Source organism: Podarcis liolepis, assembly GCF_965112155.1.
Source record: "Podarcis liolepis genome assembly, chromosome: 3".
NCBI classification, from domain to species: Eukaryota; Metazoa; Chordata; class Lepidosauria; order Squamata; family Lacertidae; genus Podarcis; species Podarcis liolepis.
The window spans coordinates 65,807,795-65,834,184 of NC_139557.1; the positions used below are offsets into that span (position 1 = coordinate 65,807,795).

Sequence of the window (26,390 nt, forward strand, 5' to 3'; positions counted from 1 at the left end):
ACAGCAAAGACTACATAGCCAATTGAAAGTTTACTAGTACTGGACAGATGGAAGATACAAATGCACAGCCTTTTCTGTCACTGGTAACACGTCTCCATATGTGTCCTCAAAGCAACCGTATGCGAAGAGACAATTTGTTCCCCACTTGCAACACTAGAAGGACATTAATGTCATAAATGGCTGATTAGCACCAGTAATTTGACTGCCTGTATGACAAAGCCTCCATCCTGCACTTAAGGGTTGAGACATGAGCAATGAAGAGCTGGGAATGGCATTTCAAAACGAGCCCTTTAGTTTAGAGAAAACTGCTTTGGGAACATCTATAACAAAGAGCTCTGTGGTACATTAACCATTTTGTTGTGGCATACCCTTTCATTATTCAGAGCAGAACCTTTTGAGTATATGTTACCCAACATATTTGGTTACGTATTTGCGCACTGAGACCATTTACATTATGTGCATCTCCACCCACCCAAAAGAAAACAACTGTGAACAGTGAAATCAAAAGATTATGAAATGCAAGGGGTCATGGTGGCCTGTGACAATTGCCTAACACAGAAATAAGAATGTACATACTGATCACACATATGAAATGTTGTGGTTGTATGTGCTATGTATTATTACCATCCTTATTCTTTATTGAATGAATTATCATTGTATGAAATGATTATCTGTTAGGTAAAAGGTAAAGGTAAAGGACCCCTGGATGGTATGCTTTGGAACTGCTAGGTTGGGAGAAGCTGGGACAGAGCAATGGGAGCTCACCCCGTCGCACAGATTCGAACCGCCAACCTTCTAATCAGCCAGCCCAAGAGGCTCAGTGGTTTAGACTACAGCGCCACCATTATATATTGCTGTTTTATGACTCTTGTCATTATAATTTTTGTAAGCAGCAAGTTTTTGTGGAAAGGAGGTTTACAAATAAATCAATCACTATGACTGTTACGCATGAGTTGTCTATATGCCTATCAACCAACCAACTCAAAATGCTCCTTATGTTCTGAACTTTTCACCATGATTTCTCCTTGCTGTTGTACCTTATATTCCTTTTTCCATGCTTCAAAAAGTTCCAAGAAGATGTTGCCCTCTTCAATTGCCTTGGCATCTATTCGATGAGCTTTGGCAAAAGACAGTATAGCTTTCAAAGAGCGCTCAGTTTCACTTGCTGCCCAGAGACCTCTGCTTGTGGTAGGTAAGCGGTCATCAACCAGACCGTCTTCATCTTCTATCATTTCTTCAAAGATTGCCATCTGTCCCTTTACACTTAAATAATGTAGAAGAATTAGAGTAGTCATCATATCTGAAGTCTGTATGAATCTTAATAAAATCAAAGATAACAGGCAAACAAACACTACAGTGCTTGATATAGTGACCTTATTTAAAAACTTATACCAATTCTCCTTACAAAAACACAGTGAAAGAGAACATAATTCACCTGAGTTTCACACTCCCAAGAGGTAGAGCAGCTCTCAAAGAGAAGGAACCTTGTTTCTATCCAGAAAGGATATAGAAGGTCACAGCAGAAACTGCTTTCTGATTAATGAAATAAGTTTGCTTTCATCACAAGTGCACAAAAAGGGGAAAAAATCACTTACGTATGGGAGAAGAGCTTTGACTCATATTCTGTGAACAATTCATCGGCCTTACAGAAGACACAGCTGGAATACAAGATATTACAAAGAGAAAGATTTAGAAGATCAATAAACAATTAAATTTTCCAAAGTTTGGTATCAGTATTCTTTCAATTAATAAAAAGATTTGGAAACTAACCCCACTGAGATGCCTAATAAGAAATATAACATGAGAATCAGAAAAATATATTTAGGTTTTTAAAAACTCAACAGGATCCATGCACACACTTGATTGCTTCACTTCAGTTGTGGGATATGTGTCTCATTATTAAAAGAAATGCTAATTGGAATCGCAGTGACAGAGGTCTAGGTGTTTTCACACCTACTTGTTTAGGGGCAACCTCACAGGACGCAGATGGCAGATAGTGGCAGCCTCGATAACCTCTTTGGAAGGAGGGCCCTCCAGTTTTTTCACAGCCTCTCTCACACGTTTCTGGAATTTCTTCACTTCTTCCATTTGAGTTGTGAGCAGGTACTGAAGGCCTCTGCAGTCACGGAATCTAGCAAAAACAGGAAAAGTCAAAACCTTATTTTGAAATCACTGGATTGACTCACGGCCCATATACTGTATGCAACTTCTTCTGGCTGAATGGCATGAGGATGCATCTCTTACTTCAAATTTTTATCAGGGGAACAATCAGAACTGGCTATGTGGCTAACAGCTTGCAAACCGTTTCTGCTTTTGACTTTTGGCAGAATACAGAGCTTCTCTGTGAGTAGCCTATAAGTGAGGTAATGTGCCTATACAAGACAAATGCAGTTTTCTGAAAGGGCAAGTCAATGCAGAGCATACACCAATATATACTTTTAAGCAATCTGACACTCCCAAAGTGGAGGAACAATTGCCAGTGACCAAGCTGATATTTTAAAATATACATACAATTCTACTTATTCCTAGAAAATAGTGCTTTAAGAGCGAAATGATGTAAATTTTTTTAAAAAAGTTATGCTCCAGAGCAAAAATAATTGCTAAAGAGATGAATGAATCCATAGACTATTATCTCAAACATAAAAATACACCTAATGCACAACTAAGATTTAAATCAACATAAAAGGGAACAGAAGACTTACATTTCTGAAAACCAATGCTGTATTTGGACACATCATTTGAAGCATTTTCAAATGTTAAATGATAGCCCAGAAGTTTGCAAGCAAGCAGTGCCTGGGGCATGGTGTATAAGCTGTCACAAACTGAGTAAAACTTGAGAACTATGATAAGGAACATTGCTTTGTAGCTGCTGACTTACTTGTCTGCCATAGAGAGTTTATTAGTTTGTTGTTTGTAGTTGCTAGTAAGATCATTTTGCACCCGTTGAACAAGCTCCTCATCAATAGCATATTGTATTGCTGACTGGATCACATCCAACCACCAAGGTGAATTGGAGCGCATCTAGGTGTAGGACAGAAAATAGGCCCATAAATACATGTGCCCCATCTTGTGTGATAAAAAGACATGCCTGAGAAACACACACTTCCTTGTGAATACAAGACCAGCAGCTTTCCCCCAGGTAAATTTTGACACACTGCAGTCATCTTAGATAACTTCAAAACTGATTTTAAAATATAAACAATTGTTTAAGTATTTTCTGTTACTCTGTTTACTTATTTTTGGTAGCATTTAAGACAGCGAGAGACAAATCAGTAGCTAGATTTAACAATGAAAAATAAATGAGGAATATTTGAAACTGTGGAAACAGTGCAATTAGGTGAGCATATCTCTTTAATGACATGAGTACTTCCCCCCCTTTCTTCATATGTTACACCCCAAAATGAGGCTTAAAAGAGAAAGGCCTATTGTAGTGAATTATTTCCTAAGATCTTTCTTGAGGAGCTACATGTTAAAAACTGACATATTCTTACCTTAAAGTTATTTTGCTTCTTAGAAAGAAAAGCAAGTCTCATCTGGAGAACTGCTTTTTATTAGTTTTAGAGAAACAAAGCATCTCCAAGTGAAACACCATTTGTTTAAGGATTACAGAAATGACACTACCCTTGATCTTGCTGTTCCAAACCTGGTATAAGCGACTGCTCAACTTACATTTGAAGAAACGAATGCAAATGTGATTCATTGAGGAAGTCACAGTGGATGCATTTGAATGTTAAAATAAACCTTGGTTTAGAGTGTTGTGAATGAGCATACGTAAGCCTCAGAAACTCGTACTCTCGCCTCCAATGCAAAGAGGAGGAAAGAGCTGGCTTCTTTTAAACTAGCAACTTGTCAGTTTGAATTAAACAAGATGCCAGGGATAAGCAAAAAGGGAAGTGAAACCTTCTGAATTCCTTGTGGCCATGCCAAGGCAGAAGGGGGATTGTGTGCAAGCCCCAGGCTCATTCACATCACAGTGTTATGCCTGAACATAGCCATCAGTGTTCATTATCATCCCAGCGCACAATGTGTCTCGTAGAGTGCAGCAGCAGAGTGTCAGACTAGACTCAGAAGGATCAGCCATGAGCTTCAGCCAATCATGCTCTTTTGTCCATTGTCAAGTGTGAGGTAAATTAGCCTAAGATGGAATGAGCTCCTTGGAGGAACAGAAAAAATCTGTGATAAAGAAAATTTGCTTTATCTATTTTATTTGGCAAGTTCTAAAGTTTTATAACATTTGCACGTATTGAAGTTGTTAACTTGTATAATCACAGGTCAATTTATGCATCTTAAATGTTTACGGACAGGAGTGAGGCAGAGAAACGTGAACATACATTATTCTGTAGAAACTATGTGGAAGAACAGTGCATTAGTTGTATCTAAAACTGGCATGCACATTTTAATTCACATAACAAGACTTTGCCTTCCTCTCCTCCCTCCCTCCCTGCACCCACAAAAATCTGCTCTGCAGCAGACTTTTGAAGGCACGAGTGGGGCTGCAGGGAGCAGGAGAACCACAGAGAGTCCTGTTGTACGGGTAGAAATTCACCTGCACTGTGGCAGGCTGTTGCATTAATGGAACTACAGCATTGGATATAACCCACTGAAGGCCAATTTTCTAGAACTCCACTTCTAATCCAGCTTGTTGCAGTAGGGAATCTTTTCATGGACACATTTTTAGAGATTTATAAGCTCCCACATATCATCAAAAGGCAAGTCAAAAATATTACAAAATCTTACTTTCTTCTGGAGTTCATGGATTGTCTGTAGCACTGGTTGCAAAGCCTGGTGGGCTTCAGAAACTTCTGCATTTGATTTGCTCATATAATGTTGACGGAGTTGCTCACACTGTTTTTTAAATGATAAAGACAGAAAGACACCAAACACTGAAATACTTACAACATTGTTAGTTAATAGTTGATACATTATTACCAGTGAATGTAGATGAAATAGAATCCTATGTTTTTTAGAAGAGTGTTAGGCCATTTTTAATTACTTTCACTCTCCAGAAAGGCCACAACATAAATTGCTATACCAAGCTAGAATCACATATGAACACAGCTGCTACCTAAAACAAAATCTACAGAAGGACTCAAGAGACATTTGTGTTGAGATTCCTGCATCACAGGGGGGTTGGACTAGATGACCCTCGGGGTACCTTCCAACTCTATGATTCTATGGGCAACCCATAGTAAGTAAGACCAACCAACCATACGGAATATTTTCTTTGATAGCTATATTTCAGTAAGGACTGCCCTTATCCCTAGAACACAGCAAAACTTACACAGCTTTTCTAAATAGAAAGGATATTCAAGTTTATCTGGAATATCGCAAGTTTATTTGAATATCATCAACAACAGACGTAACTTACCAGTTCTGGACAACAATGAAATATTACTTTATCCATAACACTTATCTGGATAATTACCTTTAACATTGTGAATTTCTACTCTGGGCAGAGATCCTGTCTATCACCTTATTAGTGCTAGCATATATTAAGCATTAGATGTTTTAATGGCATTAGCAAAATAAACTGATATTAAGGTATATAAAACTCTTAATTCCTTAGGACCAGTTTATTTAAGAAATTCACCTTGCCCCACATGTGCCTATTCAATCACTTTGATCTGCAGAACTACAACTTTTGCAGTCCCATAAGCTGCCTGTTGTGCATTTGTGATCGAGTTTTTCCATGTGTGGCATGTGCCCTGGAATTTCCTGGCTACTGACATTAAGAAGGCACCTTTACTACATTGTTTAAAACATATGCTGAAAACTCTCCCATTTTAGCAAGCCTATCAAGTTTTGTTGGTTTTATTTTTTAAAAAAAATATCTTACGCATATTTATTTTTTATTGGGTTTTTTGCCACATTTTATCTGTACATTGCTTGGAGATATAAGCCATTTATGAATTTTCCAAATAAAGTTAATACATAATGCTCCTTTGTACAACCTGAAACATTACTCAGGTACTTGTAAAGGTACCCCTGCCCGTACAGGCCAGTCTTGACAGACTCTAGGGTTGTGCGCTCATCTCACTCTAGAGGCCGGGAGCCAGCGCTGTCCGCAGACACTTCCGGGTCACGTGGCCAGCGTGACGAAGCTGCTCTGACGAACCGGCACCAGAGCAGCACATGGAAACATCGTTTAGCTTCCTGCTATAAAGCGGTACCTATTTATCTACTTGCACTTAGGGGTGCTTTCGAACTGCTAGGTGGGCAGGAGCTGGGACCGAACAACGGGAGCTCACCCCGCCATGGGGATTCGAACCGCCGACCATGCGATCAGCAAGTCCTAGGCGCTGAGGTTTTACCCACAGCGCCACCCGCGTCCCTCAGGCACTTGTAGTAGCTAGCAAAGGATGATAAAAGAAAGAACTTGTCAGGGTTTGAGGGTGTGCCTAGCTGGCTCTTGCCTATAAGCAATCAACTGAAGGTAGAACAGCCTCACCTAAGCAAGACGAAAACTTACCAGCCTCCTAAGTGGATGCCATCATTTTTAGTGTGCATTTTCATGCAATCTTGCCTTCAAATCATTGTTCCTATCCAAATGGACTTGGTTATCCCTCTTAATTCTTATTCAAATATAACGCTACAACTATTGCCACTAATTCCCACTCTGTTCTCCAATTCTACAGATTGTTCTTCATTAAATGTCACATCCTTGTTTTCATCATCTGTGAAAAGTTACTTGGTCAGCTTCAAAACATCTGATCTATTGGTATTCATTCTTGCCTTGCTAGTTTTTCAGCTTCAGCTATCCCAGCCAAACTTTTATCCAGGCCCTAATAAACCTTAGGTCCTAACTGTGCAGTGACTGGCCCTGTCTTGACCTGTTCTGTCCCTCTTACCTAAAGGCAGTCCTTTAAAAGTACTGATCAATTCAATTACCTTCAACTTCACAACCATAAACTCTTTCTATTATTATTAACAGCCCAGTATGGTTAGTGGAGGTTTGAGAAGAACTGCATTAACTCTACAACAATAGCCAGGATAAGGTTATGAAGAAGTTAAGCACAGCAGTCTCCATAAGGAAACTATTCATTTGTTCTTTCAGCTTGTTACTGACAGTTGTGACCTTGAAAGTACACTACAGCTGCATCTGGAAAGATATGGCAAACATGGAATTTCCTTACATTTGACCTTAGGATTGTAAGCATTTCTGTAAGATGCCTCGGAGCTATCCTGTAACAAATTATATTATTTTATAAATTCTTTTGCAGGAAGCATTTCTAAATACACTGAAGTGCACACAGTGTACAATCACCTCTTCTTGAAGCCTGCTATCGCGCAAAGTGGGTGATATCCCAGGATGCTTTCCTGCCAGAAGCTCCATCAAGTTGTGCGTAGAATGAAGTCTCTGCGTTTGTCAATAAAAAAGGCAGCAGTGATTAAGTTTGACGTATGGTGACAATTACGAACAATAAGCAGTTTAAATCGGCAGTAAAATCCCCACAGAAACATGAACACATTACCACATAGAACTACCGTATATACTCGTGTATATAAGCTGAAAAAAACATCTCGGCTTATACTCAAGTGAGGGTCCCACCCGAGCGCATTTATGACAGCGGCAAAGGTGGTGGAGGAGGAACGAGCAGCCTGAAAACAGCTCTTTCAGGCTGCTCCTTCCTCCTCCTCCGCTGCCGCCCCCAGCCTCTGCCTCTTGGCAGCAACCTAGGTAGGCAGGGGGACGGGAGGAGCTGGGGGGGAGAGTTTGTGGTGTAGTGAACCAACTTATACTCGAGTCAATAAGTTTCCCCAGTTTTTTGAGGTAAAATAAGGTGCCTCGGCTTATATTCGGGTCAGCTTATACTCGTGTATATACGGTAAATAATCTTCTACCCACATCTCAAAGTTATGGCAGTATACATTTATTCATGTTATACAAAAAAGAACAGTACAGGTGACTCCCCATTTATGCGGGGGTTACATTCCGAACCCCAGTGCACATACGTGAAATTGTGTAAGCAGCCTTCAAAGATTCAAAAAACAGCTGAGTGTCATGTCGTGTACAGTACTTTGAAAAGCTCTCTGCAAAATCTATGTGGGCAAGTAGGGTCAAAAACATTCTGAAATTAGGTGTTTGGCTGGTGGGCATCTCTGTCCCACTGTTAAACTTGGTCCACTGGCCAGATCCTGTTCTCTACTCCTGTAATAGTGTAATAAACTGACTCCTGTACATTATAGAACGATAGGTGCCCACAGGTATTCCATAGTGATGCTATAAAAAAAACCACTATCACCAGCTGAAAGGCCTAGCTCACTGTTTACATTGTTCATCTGGTACAATAGATTGAGTATTACTGTTCAAAATATTTATATCCTGGTCTTCCATACTTCCAGGGTGCTAAATAATTATGAGATCCTTGTGAAGAAATCATAGTTTTTACTGGCAGTATACGCACTAGTTGCAACCCAATGCTTGCCTAGCACCTGCCTATTCATGTGAAGTTGGATGTAACACTATTTCAAACAGAGGAATTAGTTTTCCTCTTATGGATAGATTGAACTAAACTGATACAAAATGTAAGCTGGTTCCTAAATATCAGAATATATGCCTGGTGACAATGATGATTTTTGAAAGTTGAAAACATTACCAGGTCTCTCTTCGCAAAAGAGGTTGGTATTTGATGGCTGATCAGGTGATCAATCTTTTAGCTCATGAATAGACATAAAAGCCAAGAAAAAGGCAAAAAAAAGTTCCACAAAATTTCTGTACTAGTTTAAAGAGTGCCTTCAGAGATTATGCACATACTTGCAATGAATCTGTTTTGAGCTTCTCTTTGTGCTCTTCAGAGGAACGCAGCACCTCTCGATACATATCTGCTGCCAATGCATATTCACCTGAAAAATTAGCATATTTCAGACTGGAGTATTGGGATTTCTGTCTTTCAAATGTCTAATTATCTACAACTGTACACACAGTGCCATCAGGATTTCTTAGTAAGCACTTTAATTAGAGACATCTATGCTGCATAAACAAATTATAACTGAAAAGGAGTTGGAGAATAAATTTCCAACTGTGAAAACAAAGCTAAAACACAGCATTCTACTACTACCACTGTGATTTTTCATTCCAGGGAAGTAGAAGCAATGGGAACCCTCTCCCCACCCTGGATATGGAAGATACAGACACTTTCTATGTCTGTTCCCAAACAGAAATAATTCCCTATTTCCAACACTTAGAAACATCACTGTAAAGTATTATATTAAATTGTTTGGCTATTTACATATGGAAGCTTGACAGAGACAGACCGGCAAACCTATTGTAGCATTAAGATCAAAACAGTAAAATTGTGTATGCAGCCACTGATAAAGTTAACATATTTTTAAAATGTTGTAAAAATATTTTTTGAGATAAGAGATATAAAATAAAACTGTACATAGTCACTATTCCCTGTTGGATTCAAGTACTTCTTATGCTGATGCAGAGTTGTGTGCTGGGTCACCAGACTTTTGAGTGGGCCTGTAAAACTGCCCTCCTCTTTGCTGACTGCTTTAAAAAGGCATGCAAGTATTTCCCCAAGTGCCATCTTAATTTCTGATTAAATTTCTCTTCCTGCATCTTGGTGTACCAAGTCTATCTTGAAGTAATATTTCAGCAACTTACACCTCCTAACCTTCCACAGACTTACAATTCTGCAGCTTTGCTTGCAGCTAGTACAAATGTCATTTCTTGAGTATCCTGAACATACACATTTTCCTTTAGGATTTACCAGTAACTCTACTAAAGAAATGCCTAAACACCTGGGATGGTATTTAACTATTTAAGAAACAACCAACAGATTCCACAGGTAGTCCAATTTAGTTTGGTGCTCAGAGCCAAGGGATATTCGTAGTTAGTAAGTGGCTCGATACAGAGGCTTATATTTTGCGTAGAGGAATCCGAGGCAAAACAAATCAGCCCTTTGCATTTAGTCTGAATTAACCAAATAGTAAAGAACTCTCTCAATATAAATAAAATATATGAGTGCTACTGCAGTCATAAGAACCACACCAAACTATTATGAGCCAATTTTACCTTTAATAATATGAATACCAGCTAATCCATTCAAAGCACACACCAGTTGCCTGTGGACTTCCTCACATTCTGTTCGACATTTTTTCTGTAGTGATGTTAGAAGCTCCTCCATTGTCATTGTGCTGCAACAGAGACCCAAAGCATGAAGTGCCGGCATTCAATATGCATTAGAGGTCATAAATCCACCTTTTCAAGAATGTACTTTTTATAACAATAATAAACTGAAAGGGATAGCAACTGGTATAATTCAAAAATGATGCTGTTCTACTGCTATTATTTAATATTTTTACTAAATATATTCCATTTAATATACAGAAAAAATGATACAATCCTTGCCTAGATGCCTTGTAATCCACATTATATGCAAAAGTGTGGTGAGAGACTATAATGACTGACTTGACATGACCAAGTAACATGACCTTAGTGACACAACAAATAGTGGAATGGCACTCCTAGCCTACAGGAGAGGGGGACAAGAAACTGCAGTTGGGATTGTTACCCTGAAGAAGGGTCTCCTCCTTTTCCCCCAGTCCATGCTGCTCAAGGTCTCATGATGCCATTGGCCAAGCCAAATAATCTTCATTATTTGACACACAGCCCCAAACTCTCCACTGGACCTGCTATGCCAGCCCATGGAAAAGGGAGAAACACTTTAAAAACATTCCAGTCTGGGCTTGTTTATGGTGACAATGTTCAACTCAGCTGCTTGCTTTTTTAAAAAATTAAATGGTGTGGACAGTACGCTGCTATCTCATAATCTGATGAAAAGTGGAATGAGAAGGAACAGAAACCTGCAGAAGGCTTCCAGGTGGAAGCACCCTAACAGAGAAGCAGATTGTTCTAAGAATATAAGAGGAGCCCATCTGGACCAGAGCAAAGGCTATCTAGTCTCGCATTCTGTTCTCACCGAGCCAGCCAGATTATCTATGAAGTCCACAAGCAGGATATGAGCGTAACAGTACTCTCATGTTCACATTCCCCAGGCACAATACAGGACCAGAGTGGGAGAAACAGAGAAAGTAGGCATTGTTCACTGTCAGGTTCAAATTGTAAAAATAAAAAATAAATGCTGATTTCTAAAAGACATGCTATGAGGAAAAGGATATATATTTAACAACAGGCAAAGAAACCTGATGTGATTCTATATCTAAACCAAGAGACTGGTCCAGGCTATTATGTGGATAAAAGACAACCTGGGACCCCCAGCTTCACAGAGGGCAGGATAGCAAAGCAACAGTGAACTAGCTTGCTAACCTGATAGAGACGATGGGTTCATTGTTTCTATTATTCAGAAGCTCTAGCACTGTGTCATGGACACAGAAGTAAAAGGATACCCACAAGTAATTTCAACCATTTGTTGTAAAAATGGACTATTGCTCTCAGACAAAAAGAGCTTAGAAACAAATCCTTTTTCTGCAGTCCTTTTTATGGGAGCTACTTTTTTGTTACTGTACTCCTCCTTTACTGAAGTGGCTATGTTGCTGCTACCCATGAACATTCCACTGAATATAGGTTGCTAGGACAGATAAAACCCTTCAGTTAAAATTAAAGCTGCTTTATTTCACTGACACATTTCCTGAACTTGCTGCGTCAACTTAAACACTAAACAGTTAGTTCCAATATTCTGCTCCCAATAAAAGCTAGTATTTCTAGGCTGTGATAGTATGAATAGTCAACATCAGTTGCCATACTGTTATGCTATTTCTTCTCACAGCAGAGTATAGAAACATGTAATCTGCAGAGTTGAAAAGGATTAATCAATCAGTACTATTACTTGTTGGTTGCAGATGAAAATGTGAATTTCAATTGGTGGTGTGTGCAGTAAAAGATTCTTCAGCACTGTTCGATTTATGGTAAACAAATAGTCTTGAGTCAAGAGCAAAGACCAAACAAATCAATGGATCCCAACCACAGTTAGGCTAAACCTATCTGCATGGTTTAGATCTATTTATTTCTTTGCTCAGTTAGTTGTCTCAGAATACTATAAGTTAAAGATAATTAAAATTAAAAGATCTGATATCTTTTCATTCATAGCCTTGGATCAAAAGCTGCTCTTTTGCAAGCAAAGGGCACCTCTGCTTCCTTCCTCACTTTCCACTAATTTCCCCTTCCTACTACAACCTCACTTGCACTTTGTTGATGCAAGTCACAATGATTAAAAACATGGAGTGGGATCTTAGTTTTGCATATTATCTGACATTGAACCTCAACAACTATCTTTAATGTTCCATCAGGTGAGGTAACAAGACTGCAGCAGGTTGCACAGATGTATGTATGTCTTGCTTTGTATGCAGAATATACAGGGTATTTTCAAACGCTGTCTTGTAAGTATAAATTCAACTTCACAAGTACTCTGCTATTTCTAGAGTCACTGCCTGGAATATGAAGTCGAAATGAATAACAAATAGCTTTCTCTTTCATATACCAAACTGGTGAATTTCACTCACCAACTGACTTTAGAGTAACTACAGAAAAAGCCCAACCTTTACATTTCAATATTGTAAGTCTACCCAGAAATAAGCCCCACTGAGCCATGTCCATCAGTATAAGAGTCCTGTAATTATGAGAGGTCTAGAGTCACTTTTAGAATAAATGTAATTAACCTTTTCTGCAGTGGGAGGAATTCTCCACGTACAGCTTGCGGGTGACAGCAGGCCTGCCTCAAGCGCAACAAAGGGTACAGAATGGAAGCAACAGTCCTCCGATCCAAGCTGCTAAGTTTGAGGGACCAATCAGAAATCTTCCTGAGTTTTGCCAGAGCATCCTGGCAGCAGACCTCATGTTGGCGATGATAAAAGTGTCTCTCCACAGGAGAAAAATAGAGCCAGTGTGTATCTTCTGTCTGAGCAGGGATCTGAATCTAATAATAAAATGAAACGACAAATGAGTAACTCAAGTATTGGGTGAAAAATGTTGTCTATGAACATATTCTTAGAACTTGTGTGTTTACTTGGTCAATCACGTCCTTCTTTGCTGACCTCCACATTATCTTGGCTATGAAGTTGTAGAGAGGCTGTGTGTTTTTCCTGCAGTATGGTCGATACAGAAGCTGATCCCACCAATATTTGACCCAGTAAGGATCAGCTCCAAGGAACAGTACTAATCCATATAAATCTATGACAAAGGAACAGCACATTTTACTGCAAGCAAGATTTTTTTTAAAAAAAGCTTATACACAATGCAACTTAGCTAAGCCTGACAAGTAAAATTACTTCACGCTTGCTTTCTTTGGGCAGGAGAGATGGAACTTGGGTGCTGCGTATACAACCAAATCTTTGTGAAAGCTTAAAATAAGCAGTACATTCCCTTATAAGTATCACACAGAGTCCACCAGCAATTTCAAAGCTCTTACATTTTTCAAAATCTAGGCTTCAATCACAAATGTAAATTTTATATGGAAGTTCATGGAAGGACGGTTTCCAGTTTCCTCCTAATTCTTAGGAGGCTTTCCTGAACAAGGATTACTGCATGGTGGCAATGATAGAGGGTAGAAAATTTCCCAGTGCTTAAAAAAATATTTTTGTTGTTGCCGTTTCTTAAGTTTATTACTAAAAACGAATAGATGCCAATTGTAAATGCAATTATTAGGTTGTCATAATCCAGTGTTGGCCAAACTTGGGTCTCCAGCTGTTTTTTTGGACTACAACTCCCATCATCCCTAGCTAACAGGACCAGTGGTCAGGGATGATGGGAATTGTAGTCCCAAAACAGCTGGAGACCCAAGTTTGGCCAACACTGTCATAATCTATAATACTGCAGATCAAAAAGTTGTAGTTCATCCTGTTTTAGAGAAGGTCCCACTTCCCTTGATCAATGAAGTTCACACTTTGTGAGTAATCCTGGAAACTGGATACACAGGCAACAGGTTGTTGCTGGAACTATGTTTGCATAGCTTTGGCTAGTATGTCAACTACATCCTTTACTTGAGGTACGAATTTGTCCATGGCAACACATGTCCTAGTTAGTAGAACCTGGTGCCATGCAATGAAGCTGAATGTCAGAAGATTCATGAGAAACAAAAGGTAGCATTTCTTCATACAGCACCCAACTTAACTCTGGAATTTACTACCACAAGATGGAGTCTTAAAAACAGGGTTAAACCCATGAAATATAAGGCTATAAATGACTACCTGCCATGTACCTCTAGTACTGGAGGCAGTATGCCTCTGAGTAACAGTTTCTAGGGAACACAAGTGGAGAAACTGCTGATGTGCTCATGTCCTGCTTGTGGGCATCCCATAGGCATCTGGTTGGCTACTGTGAAAATAGGATGCTGGGCTCTACGTACATTTGGACTATTGCATTTGGGGCAAAATGCTGCAGCCAGACTGCTAACTGGAGTAGCTGATGAGGAGCGTGTGATTCTGATCACAACAAATGAACTGATTTCAAATTAGTTTCCAAGCCCAAATCAAAGTAGGGCTGCTTTTGACCATTAAAGTCCTAAATATCTTGGCATCAGTGTACCTGAAGGACTGCCTGCTCCAATATAAACTTGCCTGGGCATTAAAATCTGCAAATGAGGTCACTGTCTGTATCAATGTCATAGGTACATTTGGTGGGAACATAAGAGAAGACCTACTTGTAGGTACAGTTAGTACTGTTTTTGGTTTTTTGTGCTGCTTTTTTCTTTGGTATGTGATTTTTAAGGTGTATTTTAAATATGCTTTAGTTTGCACTTGATGGATTCTCTTTTATTATTAACTGTCTCGAACAATATGCTGTTGGATAGCCAGGACACAAATATTCTGGATTTTAAAAAAAGAATTGCTTTCTAGAAGGGAGTTTGGACCAAAATACCCTTGCCATTACTGCATGCTTGTTGATATAGACAGAAGATTAGCTATACTATTCACCTTCCAATCCTCGTTGCACTGGTGTGCCACTGACACACCAGCGATTGATTCCACTCAAACGGAGAGCCATTTCTGCAGCCTAATAAAATATTATAGAAAATATAATTAAAGCCCATGACTACTAGGAACAACCTCATGCTTAGCCCAAGAATATTAAGCAATACTAAGGGTCCACCTGCCACCACGCTTTCTAAATGTACTTCCTACATCACTTGAATGGCAAGGATGAATACCACAATGGTAAGTGAAGAATAACTGCTTTAGGAAATTGACGAGATGGTAGTTCCCCACCTTTCTATTTCATCCCCCTATAGAGACCAACCAGTAGAAAGAGTCCTAGTGAAAAATGCTCAGCTGGAATATCCCAACAACCTGCACTGTCCACACTGCTATGGCTCAGTTTTGTGAACAGGGAAGAGGTGAAAAAGGCTGAACATTTGAGCAATGTAAACTGAAGTATTGAGACAGCATTCCATTTCTATTTTCCTACTCAGTTGAGTTCCTGGCCTGCCATCATTACTGCATCTTGCCATCAGAACAAAGCCCCTTATACTCACAGACACGGTGTGACTACTTTTCCATAGCTTCTCATTTCTTCAAACTGGAATACTTTTACACATTGTTCCAATTTCCTACACTCCATATCACTGCAATTCAGCCTCCCCTTCCTTTCTTCAGCAAGCCTGCTTCTGGAACCCATTCCCCTCATTCCCACTGTCGTCTGGGTTCTTTCCTTCACTCTACTTTACAGATGCCTATTCATTTGTACACATGGCGGTCCTCAGTAAAACTGAACAGCTATCTGATCTGAATGAGGATACACCCATTGTGGGTGTGTTCCAACATCTCTCTCTCTCATTCCAATCCATACACAACACACACCCAGAGAGAGAGAGAGAGAGAGAGAGAGAGAGAGAGAGAGAGAGAGAGAAATTATCATGTTGTTACTGTTCAAAAGATTAGCTGTTCAAATATGCAATGTCATCCACCAAGAAATTCCTTTACTGGAGGTGAGCAGGTATTCACAGCAGTATCGCTTTGCAAACAGCTGAAATGGTCCTGCTTAATATTTCTTAATGTCAATAAAGACCGTTTTACAGCTTCTAGACCCAAGGGCAGACCCTCTGCCTGTTTAGATAGGCACTGAAACAGACTAACATCTTGCTTTCAACTATCAAGCAGTGTAATATACATGATGACCTAGTTCTTTAATCTGTCATAATACATTGTGTTAAGAGATTAAATTATAAAAAAGTACTAAGCTTCATAGCAAGTCAAACCTCCGGCAGATAAAACATTTAGTAACACCTCCAAGGGAAACTATATTAGTCACTTCAGAAGAATAAATGTTAAGGTCAAATTTATATGCCCGCGTGTTAAAAGGGTATACAAGTAGGCTCTTTCATTTGCTTTTATGTTGTACATGTTCAACAGGGTCATACCCAAGCAACTCAAGTTCATTCTCACCTTTGCAGTGGTGCATTCTACCATCTGTGCTTCATCCAGGCAAATTCTCCACCACTCCACAGCTACCAAGGGACTTGGGATAGCCATATAACGCTTCTGGTTCCTGAAACGGCGTCCATCTTCACTATTACTGTGAGGAATGTCCACATAGTTCAGTTCACTACGAAGGACATCATATGTGGTGATCACTACTTCCTGCTCTGCCAAGATGTGAGGCTGCAAGAAACCATGCTTCTTCACTCCTTGATAAACCTGCATAAATTTGGGCACAATGCACATGAGAGAAAGCATTGACAATTAAATTGAGGGAGGGGGAGAGACACAGAACACTGAGAAGCTGAAAATTTCCTGCCTTGTAGGATTTTAACACTATGATGATGATAATATAAATCAATCTATCCTGCAAAAAAATCTTAAGGATTACTACCATTATCAAAATGTACTGAAATGCTGGGCATTTATTTTAACAACTACCCAGGAGTGAAAATATTTTCATTCTACTCACTTAATAACTGCATTTGCTACACTCTACCTCAACATAGTATACTTCCCCTATTGGCTGCTGTGAAACAACACCTTTTCTTACCAACACTCGAAGAGAAGATGATCTCACGTGCCTGTTAATCTCATCAACCCACTGGTGGCAGATAGAACTTGGAGAGATTATCAGAGTAGCTCCTGTTGGAACTGGTTTCATTGCTACAAGGCAATGGGGACAGTAAAAGGGCTTGATCTTTAGATTTTCTTCTTTGTAGTTCACACACTCAGCATGCTGCCACAGGTGGCAGTTCAGGCACTGCACACGGGCCTTATAGTCAACCAAGCCAAGCTCACCACATATGCATTCAAAGCGATAATCAGAGGTATTGAATGGAAAAATAGAACCAGGATGTGGTACAAAAATGCTAGTGTGTTCTTGAGAGGCTGGAGACTGGCCTTCTGAGTTGTCTTGCTGCTCTTCAGCTTCATCATCTTTTTTAGAAATGTCAGTAGAATACGTTTTGTTTTTTGAAATAGGCCTATTTTCTTGCAAGTCAGAAGTTCTATGCAGAGAATCTTCTTGCATTATCCAGCCCTTAGGATCCATTTCTGATTTTGTATTATCTTTGCTTCTTGTACAGTAATCATGCTCTTCTGCTGTGATGTCTACTGCCTGAGATAGTTTAAGACCATTTGGATAGCATGTGCCCTCATCTCCCAATTCTTTGGTTTCATTCTTATTTTCTGGTGAATTTTTCTTCTGAACCCTAGCTGAAGTTTTTATTTTCTAAAACAAACAAATAAAATAAAATAAATTTATTTTGCTTTTTCAGCTTCATAAAAACACTCTGGATTAAATCAAACACTTAATTAGGAGGCACAAGGGAAGGGGAGCTGGAAAAGTCCCAATGTGCATGCTGCATTCTGTGCATGTTCGGAACAAAATACACTTTCAGGATACTAAGTAGACTTTTACAAGACTTTTTAAAGGGAGTTCCAAACAAAGAAACACACACTCTTACTAGGGGTTGCCATCCCTGCTCTGTTCACCAACCCCTTTGCCCTTCCCACACACCTAACCAACCCCACCGCCCTTTTATATCTCAACCCTTACCTGCCCAACTACTGTGTGAAGGGCTTTCCCCATTAAACTCTGCTACAGCATCCCACCCCTTCCAATAAACAGCTCACTGATAGGTTGCCTATCAGTGGCCATGCAAATTGCAGAGTGTTGACATCTTACATTTTAATGCATATAGGAATATATATATATAAATATGTGTGCGTGTGTATACACTGTTATACATTTTCAGTTCTTTTTTGTCCTCTAATTCAGCACGGCAGTTTAACACTGAGAAACTACACCCAAAACTACAATGCAACACATCTGTTATTCATTAAACAGTGTAATAGCATTACACCCAAGAGATCTACTGCACATTATAAGTTCATTCATTCTCATTATCAGCCATTGGGGTTCAAACCCAGTTCTCCCTGGCCTAAATTGCATGCAATTATTTCAACCCATTAAAATGTTCAGGGATTGATATGAAGATATCTCACAACAACTTTTGAGACTACAGTCATTAAAGCAGATGGTGGAAAATATCCAATGGCAAATCCAGATAAGATTTCCTACACAGCGATTACTCCCTGAATTCTATCAGCTCTTGTTCAATTGACTTAGCTGCTCTGTTCTCATTTGCTCCCATTCCCAAAATTACTATAATGGACATGTATCAAAACACTTAAATAGAAATTATTCCCTCCATGGATTAAAAAAAACTCCCAGGTTACCTCTTTTTTTAATTTATTACAAAATTTCTGTTCCTTGTAGTTTCTGCCCAGCTTGAAAGAACCAGCAAGACCATGACCTTTGACCTGTTCCACTACCTTCTCTGCAATTAATTTTTCCAGAGTCCTTTTAAGAATGCGACGGTTTCTGTGTGTGTCATACTTGTATATGGCATGGACATACTTAAAAATTGCCACAATAGATGCTCCCTTCTTCACATTCATTTCTTTTATAGCTGTTAAGAGCATCACTCGCAAACCTATTGTGAAGGCATAAATATCTACGATAAGGAGTTGTGCAAAAAGAGGTCACAATATAATGTTAAGATTTTAACAGTATTTATGTATTTATTTAGGAATCACTTTCCATGAAAACATCTCAAAGTGATGAACAATTTCAAATCCAATACAATACTAATGCAGCGCCGACTATTCTTTTTAAAAATTGATGTAACGTTAATTTTCATCTATAATCAATTCTGCAAAACTAGTTAATAGGAAAAGTTAACAAAATTAAAGGAACCTATTGCAGTATTTCAAATAATTGGGGGGGGGAAACCCTTAAACATAATTATTCAATTGCATGCAATCAATTTAGGACCTGCCCTGATGTGAAAAGCATCATTATCATATACTAAAACCTCAATAAATAAAGATAAATTTGGGGGGCTTGGTAGTAAATGCTTTATTCATTTCATATATGCTACAAATGACTTTCATGTTAAAAGTATTATTATTTTTTGAAAGACCACAACCCATTTTACCTTCGACCTCAACAGCTTCTCAAAGAATATACTCAACAGTGTTCCCTAATGTCTGCTTGAGACATCTGAATGAGTCCCCCCACTAATATGGGAACCATGTCTGCATCTTTGTATCAAAGTAAAACGTGCAATGCTAATACATAGACTTTAGCTCTTCTGTAATATACAGAAATCCGAAATATATCCTGCAGTACTGATCTGTCAGTTATTTTATATTATCAATCTCTGCAATCATTTTTATGCAGCAATAAATGTATCTGCAAATATGTCACACCAAATTGGTACAAATAATAGTAGGAAACAGGCAGAATGTATATACACATAGAGTATAATGGCAAATAAATATTGGTCTGGCTGTGCTGTAAGGCTTTTAAATATTTTGTTTTCAACAGCAATCCTACCACTCTTTGCCCACAAATTCAAAGTAGTCTAGTTAGATGTTTCTGCAGGAAGGAGCCTTTAGACCCAGTACCAAAGCTACTGTGAATGGTACATATTTCTTATTATTGCTTCTGGCAAATTAAACCTACTGAAGAACACTTACTAGGATAGTGCACTTTTTCCTTCAATTTAAGTTCCATTTTCTTTATGCTTTTCTTTTTGCTTCCTTCACTAGGTTGAGGCGGAACAAAGAAGTTTACCAAAAAACCCTAAGAGATAATTTTAACAATATCAGATTTATGTTCAGCTACCATGCTGACCTGCTTCACAAAATTAACATTTGCATCACTGAGTCCTACGCACAATTAATGTATCTTAAACAAGCATGCCAAGAATATTTGAATATTATCTACTGACTCAACATAGAAAAACTAAGGCTGGGGATGTAATGCTTGCTGTGACAATGCAATGGCAAACAGTAACAATTCACTAACAATATGGTTAAGATTGGTGATATCAAACAGATATCCCAGCTGAAGTGAAAAACTAATATTTAAAGTTATTTAAAAATTTGGTGGCGTGCAGGAGGAGAGAAGAGGGGAAATTCCACCAGACAAGCCAAAGTCTTTGTACAAAAGGAACGACATCATGGGACAACATGAGAGTTTGATAATGACCAACATAAAATAGTAAAAGAAAAAGTTAGTAATAAATAGATTGGGCACAGAGAAAATATTAATTTGCTATTACCAGATTGGTCCTAATATATAGAATATGGACTATAGCAATGCACAGGTATGAGGCAAGGTCTTCAAAACATAGAAAAAAACACACAAGGTTGTATGTTGACCTAAAATTTGTTATTCTAGTAATTTACAAATAAAGATAATCTCTCAATAAGCTTAGCCTAGTGAATGCTGTATATTTTGCTTGGCCCTGGGAGAAGTACACAAATTTTGTCAACAAAAACAATTTTCCTGACTTTCATGAACCCTATTCTGTGAAACTTGGTGCTTCTGGTATCTTCTAAAATTGTCTAATACTAAATTTATTATGATCAACCAGATTATGTAGGTTGTAGATCAATTTGTTCAATTCAGGAGGTTCAATTCTGGACCAATTTGGCATTTGGTTCTAGATGGTAACCTGTAATCTATTGTATAATAGTAAGAACTTCAGTAGAAAAAAATCAGGCATGTCGAAAAATAAGCATACAATCTGGTCCAACATAAATCTGAGACTGAGTGGTAAACTCTTGCTCAATTTATACAGATTTTAAAGTTGTATTTATTAATGCTGAAGATACACAGTTAAGCAACCAGTCCCATGTTTGTTTTTGTATACATATGCTTAAACATCATAAAACTTCCCCCCATTTTTAATAAAATGGGATTTGATTATGGATGGACATGAAACTTAAGACTTGTGGAAATGAAAAAAATGAATAATTTATTATGAATATAAACCCCTAATAAACCCCTAGCTCAATGTTCTGCTACCAAGAATGGTCTCTTCTCCCCTCACCACCTACCCCGGCAAGGACCAAATCACTTCTCGAGTATTGGAACCATTTGCTTCATTCTCATACCTACTACAAATTTCTCACCTCAGGTAACATCAGAGCATCCTGTTTAACATCCTTTCGAGTGTGTGTCAGGATAAGGGACAATACTTCTACTGTTTTTCCAAGGCCCATCTCATCTGCCAATATTCCTCCAGGCCACTGAGGCCCAGCAACTGGGCGTTCACGAATAATGCTGAAGACCAAAGATTCATCCTAGTTAAGAACATGTTATGTGTATGTATAATTTCTGATCACAAATTTAACAGAAGCAAATGACTACATTGGCATTTTCTGAAGTAGGTAACATTCTAGAAATACATGCATTTGGAGAAGGATCGTGGACAACCCAATCTCTAATATTTAAGATATACACATAACAAAATCCATCATAAGAGTTGCTTTAATCCTAGTACCTACACATTTTTTAAGAACAGAAAGGAAACGATATATATTTCATTATCAATCAAGCACAGAATTAAATAAAACTGCTCATTTGCAAAACGAAGCAGGATCCAATATGCTTTCAAATTGGATGGGGAACCAGGTGTTGAGATTTCTGTGTTGCAGGGGGTTGGTCTACATGACCCTCAGGGTCCCTTTCAAGTTACAATTCTATGGGTCTATGAAATCAGACTAACAGATTTAATTCCTTTCCCAATCTCTGTCATATTTTCCTTCCTCATCTTCAGAAGTATTCAAAAGATATTTATATAATTTCTTATTGTTTAAATCTAGGAAATAGTCACATTAAGGCATTTTCATAAAACAAGTGCTGGAGTGATATTTATAGCATTAAACACATTTACTTAAATTGTATGCACTTTGGCTGTAATAATAAGACCAATAATCCTTACCAGCCAGTAAAAGGATTATAGTACAGTTTTAGTCCATCTAAAGTAATAAACTCTCTCCATAAGAAGTGGAGTGCATTTTCTACTGAGAGAAAGAAGAAAACAATGAGATTCATACAAATTCTACTCATATGATTTAAATTTATTTTGACTGCTTCTTCGCTTATCTTCAAAGTTGAAAGTACAGAAACTGAAGCTCTGAGGAATCTTATTTGATCATTCCACAATCCCTCGAGCCCTATGTTCTGTTACAGACCAATGCCCCTTCAGCTTCTATAAGATTAAATGAACCCAGTACAAATAGTTACAAGACCCTTAAATGACCAGATTGTAAATCTGGATAACACCACCTCTTAGTACTTTATAGTGTTTTACATACACAAATCCTTACAGTAATCCCATAAAGTAAACCAGCATTATTAAGCCAAGTTTTACAGATCAAGAAGCTTGAAAGACAACTTGTCCAAGTACATGCCTAAGTCCAACTAGTGGGTTTATGATCATGATTAGATATGAACCAGAGACTTTCTGACCCACAGCTTACTCTCTTAGCTAGTGTGCTATGGCAGGTCTATTTTATTCCTTCTCAAGATAATTGTGTAAATTAAATAAGAACTATGAATCACAGGTAATCTACAGAAACTAATTCTCAGAGCTCATAATGTTTCCAGCATTTAAGCCATCCCCAGATCCCAGTTGCCCTAAATGGAAATTTACATGGAGTACCTACTATATTCCAAACGGAATAATCTAAGATTCAGGTTACATACATTTCCTGCCAACAGCATCAAGGAAATAAGCAATAACTAGGAAGGAAATTGCTAGGAAAATAAAAATATGGGAGAGGGGGAATAAAATTTCCCTAAAGGGGGTTCTATTCGTAATTAGCCACTTCTGAACCAAGTGATGCACATTAATGCCACACCTGTGATGTTAGAAACACAAACAACCCTTATGTTGTGTATAAACTAAGTGCTGATGTATGCAATATGAGCATGTCTCAGATCAGCAATTCAGGATGCACAGTGGGTTGTATTCAATGGCAACTTTGCCTTAGCAGAAAGCAGTTCTATTCACACAAGCAGGGCATCGAATTTTTGCTACTTGAGGTGGGGGAATGATGTGCGACTTTCTTATAACTAATACATCATCATGAATTTCTATCAGTATCAATGTAATCAAGATATATATTTATGTTGCCTTTTTCGAGATACTTGCCATTGGTTGGTACATTTTTGAAGTTCTCACGTTGAAGCATCCAGTTTACAGCCTCAGTTTGATATGGCCTCAGTACAGGAATCAGTGCAGAGTGCTGTACGTTCTCCTTCAAAAACTGAATTTCTTTTTGGTGTGTATGCCTCACATAGTCATAAAGCTCTTCAATATTTTGCCGCTCTATATCTCTATCGGATTCCTCCTCATCTTCCTCCAGAATATCTAAAAGAACCGTATGGCACTGATTCACAGTCACTAATGTTTGCAATACCTTAAACGTACTGCAATGAAGTAACAAAACAAATGGGTAAAAATAGTATCCCTGTACTAAGAAATATTAATCCAGTACCATATTGTTCCCAATCTTAGGTATAATACCAAATAGTTCTTGGAGGGGAAGAAGAGAACTTGGCTCTCTTTTAAGATAAAAAACATGACCAATAAATAATACTAGGAACTGGCTAGAATACAATTTTTAAAGTACTGAGTTTGTTTTAAGAAATTATAATTTATTTCCATTATTTAAAAAGCTTTCAGTACCAACATCAGTTCGCAATTTTTAAAAACAAAATCTTGATTTCATTCACAACACTTTCCTTGTACTTGGTGAACAGTGAAGGTGATGATATTATAATTAATGTGTTGATTAAATTTGCTACTGATGAACAAATCCTCTTGCAGCAGCTGTGATGCAGAAAACCAGATGCTATCCTTTAATAGCCAACCACTACCCACCCTCACTGTATAAAGTAAGAAAAATAAGTGGAGTGACTATGAACAGGGATAGGTTGAACAGAAGGAAGAGGAACATGTAAGGGCTTGAGGAGATGATGAAGGGAGAGAATGAATAATCAAAAGATATTTAAAAATGCAAGGCCAAGTTATTTTTCTTCCACTCTCCTCTGCCATTCTGTGTGGGTCTCCACTGGTAATAATGTGCAACTTATGCATCGATTCACTATACTCAATCATCACTTTTTTCAATTTTACAAGTGAATTGTGACTATTTTATACATTATGTGCACTTTACACACTATGAGCCAAGACTACAAATGCACAAAACAGAGTTGTTACTCAGCACATTTTCACCAATTTCAAAAGAAATCATGCCAATTTACATGACACATCTCTAGCAATATTGTGCAACCATTGACCATTTGGGTACAGTAATTCAGACTGATGTTCTCTACAGAGCCTGGAGGTCAAAACATTATCTTTATAATAAAGTTATTGCTTATTTTCATATGAATAAATATTAGAATAGATTTGACCAACACAGCACAGGTATTGCCCAGAGTCCTAAGCCAACAATTGAATGATAGTGCAGGACATATAGGGATATATTTCTACATGATTCTGAATCATACATATTCTGCTCTTTATATAAAGGCACACCCACTCTAGGCCACGTTTCCATATACCTTTATGTCATTTGGCAGGCATTTCATTTCTTGATTATCTCCAGAATCCTCACCCCTGAGCTGAATGAAGTATGTCCTGTTACTTTGCTGTACCAGAGAATGTTCTGTGTATGTGTGCAGTTTACTCAAGTTAAAAGTATCAAAAGTCACCGACAAATGTGACAGAGTTTAAATAATTTATGCTCTGCTTTCCACACATTAAGAGAAGCTAAAACCTTCTTTACTCCAGAAACAGTATTTAGAAGATTAATTAAGGCCACCTAAATGTAACACCAAGATAAGAACATTTCCCTCAAAACTCATATATATGTTTTAATGGTATAACCAATATGTGTCAATATTATCAAATAAGATTACCTGGAATTATGAAGTGGTAGAATTTTTCCATCAGTTTTTGAATAAGTTGATTAGCTTTTTTTATTCTGCCACCACCATCACTAAGGAATTCTAGCTTGCTTAAGCCAACTTCAAGAAGATACATTCCAACCTGTGAATGTAGTTTTTAGATGAATTTTGGAACGTGCAAGAAAAGGAGAAAAAATGTGAGAAAAAGATCATAAGCTTACTGGTGACTAAACTGGAATTCTAAACTTGCTTACCCGTGAGCAACCCCCACTGAATTTAATAGGACTTACTTCCAAGTAAACATGGCTAGAATTGCAGAGTTCATAGGTGACCACCCTTGGCAACTTGTGGCTGAAGGACCAAATTATATGGTTGTGGGAGATCCATTATAATTATTTTCCCGTAAGCACAGCCATGGATCAAAGCAACAACACTCAAGGAAAAACAGTCTATGCCATCCCCAGATGCCTTATTTTATTTTTTGCTTGCTTGCTTGCTTGCTTTTATATCCCACCTTTCCTCCTTTCAGGTTCTCCATCTCTCCATTTTATCCTTATAACAACCCTGTGAGGTAGGCTAGGCTGAGAGACATTGACTGGCCCAAGGTCCCCTAGTGAGCTTCATGGCTAGAACCCTGGTCTCCCAGCTCTTAGTCAAAAACTGTAACCAATACATCCTTCAGCCAACTGCTGTTTGAATTATGCCCAGAAACTAGATAGAAGACAGTGCAAATAAGTGACATTTAGCACTCTGAAAATAATCCTACTTCCCTAATAACATAAACCTTCAGGTGTGAAATGTCAATGCTCTCTGGGGGAGTCCAAAGTCCATCAGATATAAGCCTTAGTCAAGCATAAATTGTGGATTCTACATGTAATCCTGATTATAATGTTATATTTGACCCCAAGTGGCTCAAATAACATTCCATGGTATGAGTAAACTACAGCTTCCTGGATCCTAGGATATGCTAAACTAAATCTTACCAAAAAAACTACCTATAATGTTCATGTTGCAGGCAAGCATTTGGCTAACTTTTAATATTCATTGGACCAATCTTACATTGAAATCCTACACATATTTAGGATTATGTGCATAATGAACTCAATGGAATTTAATTCTGAATAAATATGCATGACAATATTGTTAATGTAAATAGAGACAATTCTCTGAAAATCAAACAGAAAGGGTACCAGATGTTCACGTAATATGTTCAAGTACGAAATAAATGGCT

General features: G+C 38.2%; 1 protein-coding gene across 3 annotated transcripts in view; it reads right to left on the minus strand.

Moving 5' to 3' along the window:
• Nucleotides 1–26,390, minus strand: part of SHPRH (SNF2 histone linker PHD RING helicase) — a 40,728-nt gene that overhangs the window by 9,662 nt on the left and 4,676 nt on the right. For 2 of the 3 annotated variants that reach the window (XM_083496227.1, XM_083496229.1), the window contains 19 exons: nucleotides 25,172–25,301; nucleotides 23,397–23,615; nucleotides 22,182–22,263; nucleotides 21,370–21,520; nucleotides 19,927–20,032; nucleotides 18,622–18,878; nucleotides 16,931–17,611; nucleotides 16,345–16,596; nucleotides 14,878–14,956; nucleotides 12,972–13,135; nucleotides 12,625–12,881; nucleotides 10,022–10,143; nucleotides 8,756–8,844; nucleotides 7,265–7,357; nucleotides 4,738–4,845; nucleotides 2,879–3,021; nucleotides 1,958–2,131; nucleotides 1,596–1,658; nucleotides 1,038–1,263 (listed from right to left, as the gene is read on the minus strand). In XM_083496227.1, coding sequence (XP_083352353.1) covers nucleotides 1,038–1,263; nucleotides 1,596–1,658; nucleotides 1,958–2,131; nucleotides 2,879–3,021; nucleotides 4,738–4,845; nucleotides 7,265–7,357; nucleotides 8,756–8,844; nucleotides 10,022–10,143; nucleotides 12,625–12,881; nucleotides 12,972–13,135; nucleotides 14,878–14,956; nucleotides 16,345–16,596; nucleotides 16,931–17,611; nucleotides 18,622–18,878; nucleotides 19,927–20,032; nucleotides 21,370–21,520; nucleotides 22,182–22,263; nucleotides 23,397–23,615; nucleotides 25,172–25,301 — 3,396 coding nt within the window. The remainder of the gene's footprint in view (nucleotides 1–1,037; nucleotides 1,264–1,595; nucleotides 1,659–1,957; nucleotides 2,132–2,878; nucleotides 3,022–4,737; nucleotides 4,846–7,264; nucleotides 7,358–8,755; nucleotides 8,845–10,021; nucleotides 10,144–12,624; nucleotides 12,882–12,971; nucleotides 13,136–14,877; nucleotides 14,957–16,344; nucleotides 16,597–16,930; nucleotides 17,612–18,621; nucleotides 18,879–19,926; nucleotides 20,033–21,369; nucleotides 21,521–22,181; nucleotides 22,264–23,396; nucleotides 23,616–25,171; nucleotides 25,302–26,390) is intronic. The other variant, XM_083496228.1, reaches the window with a different exon arrangement.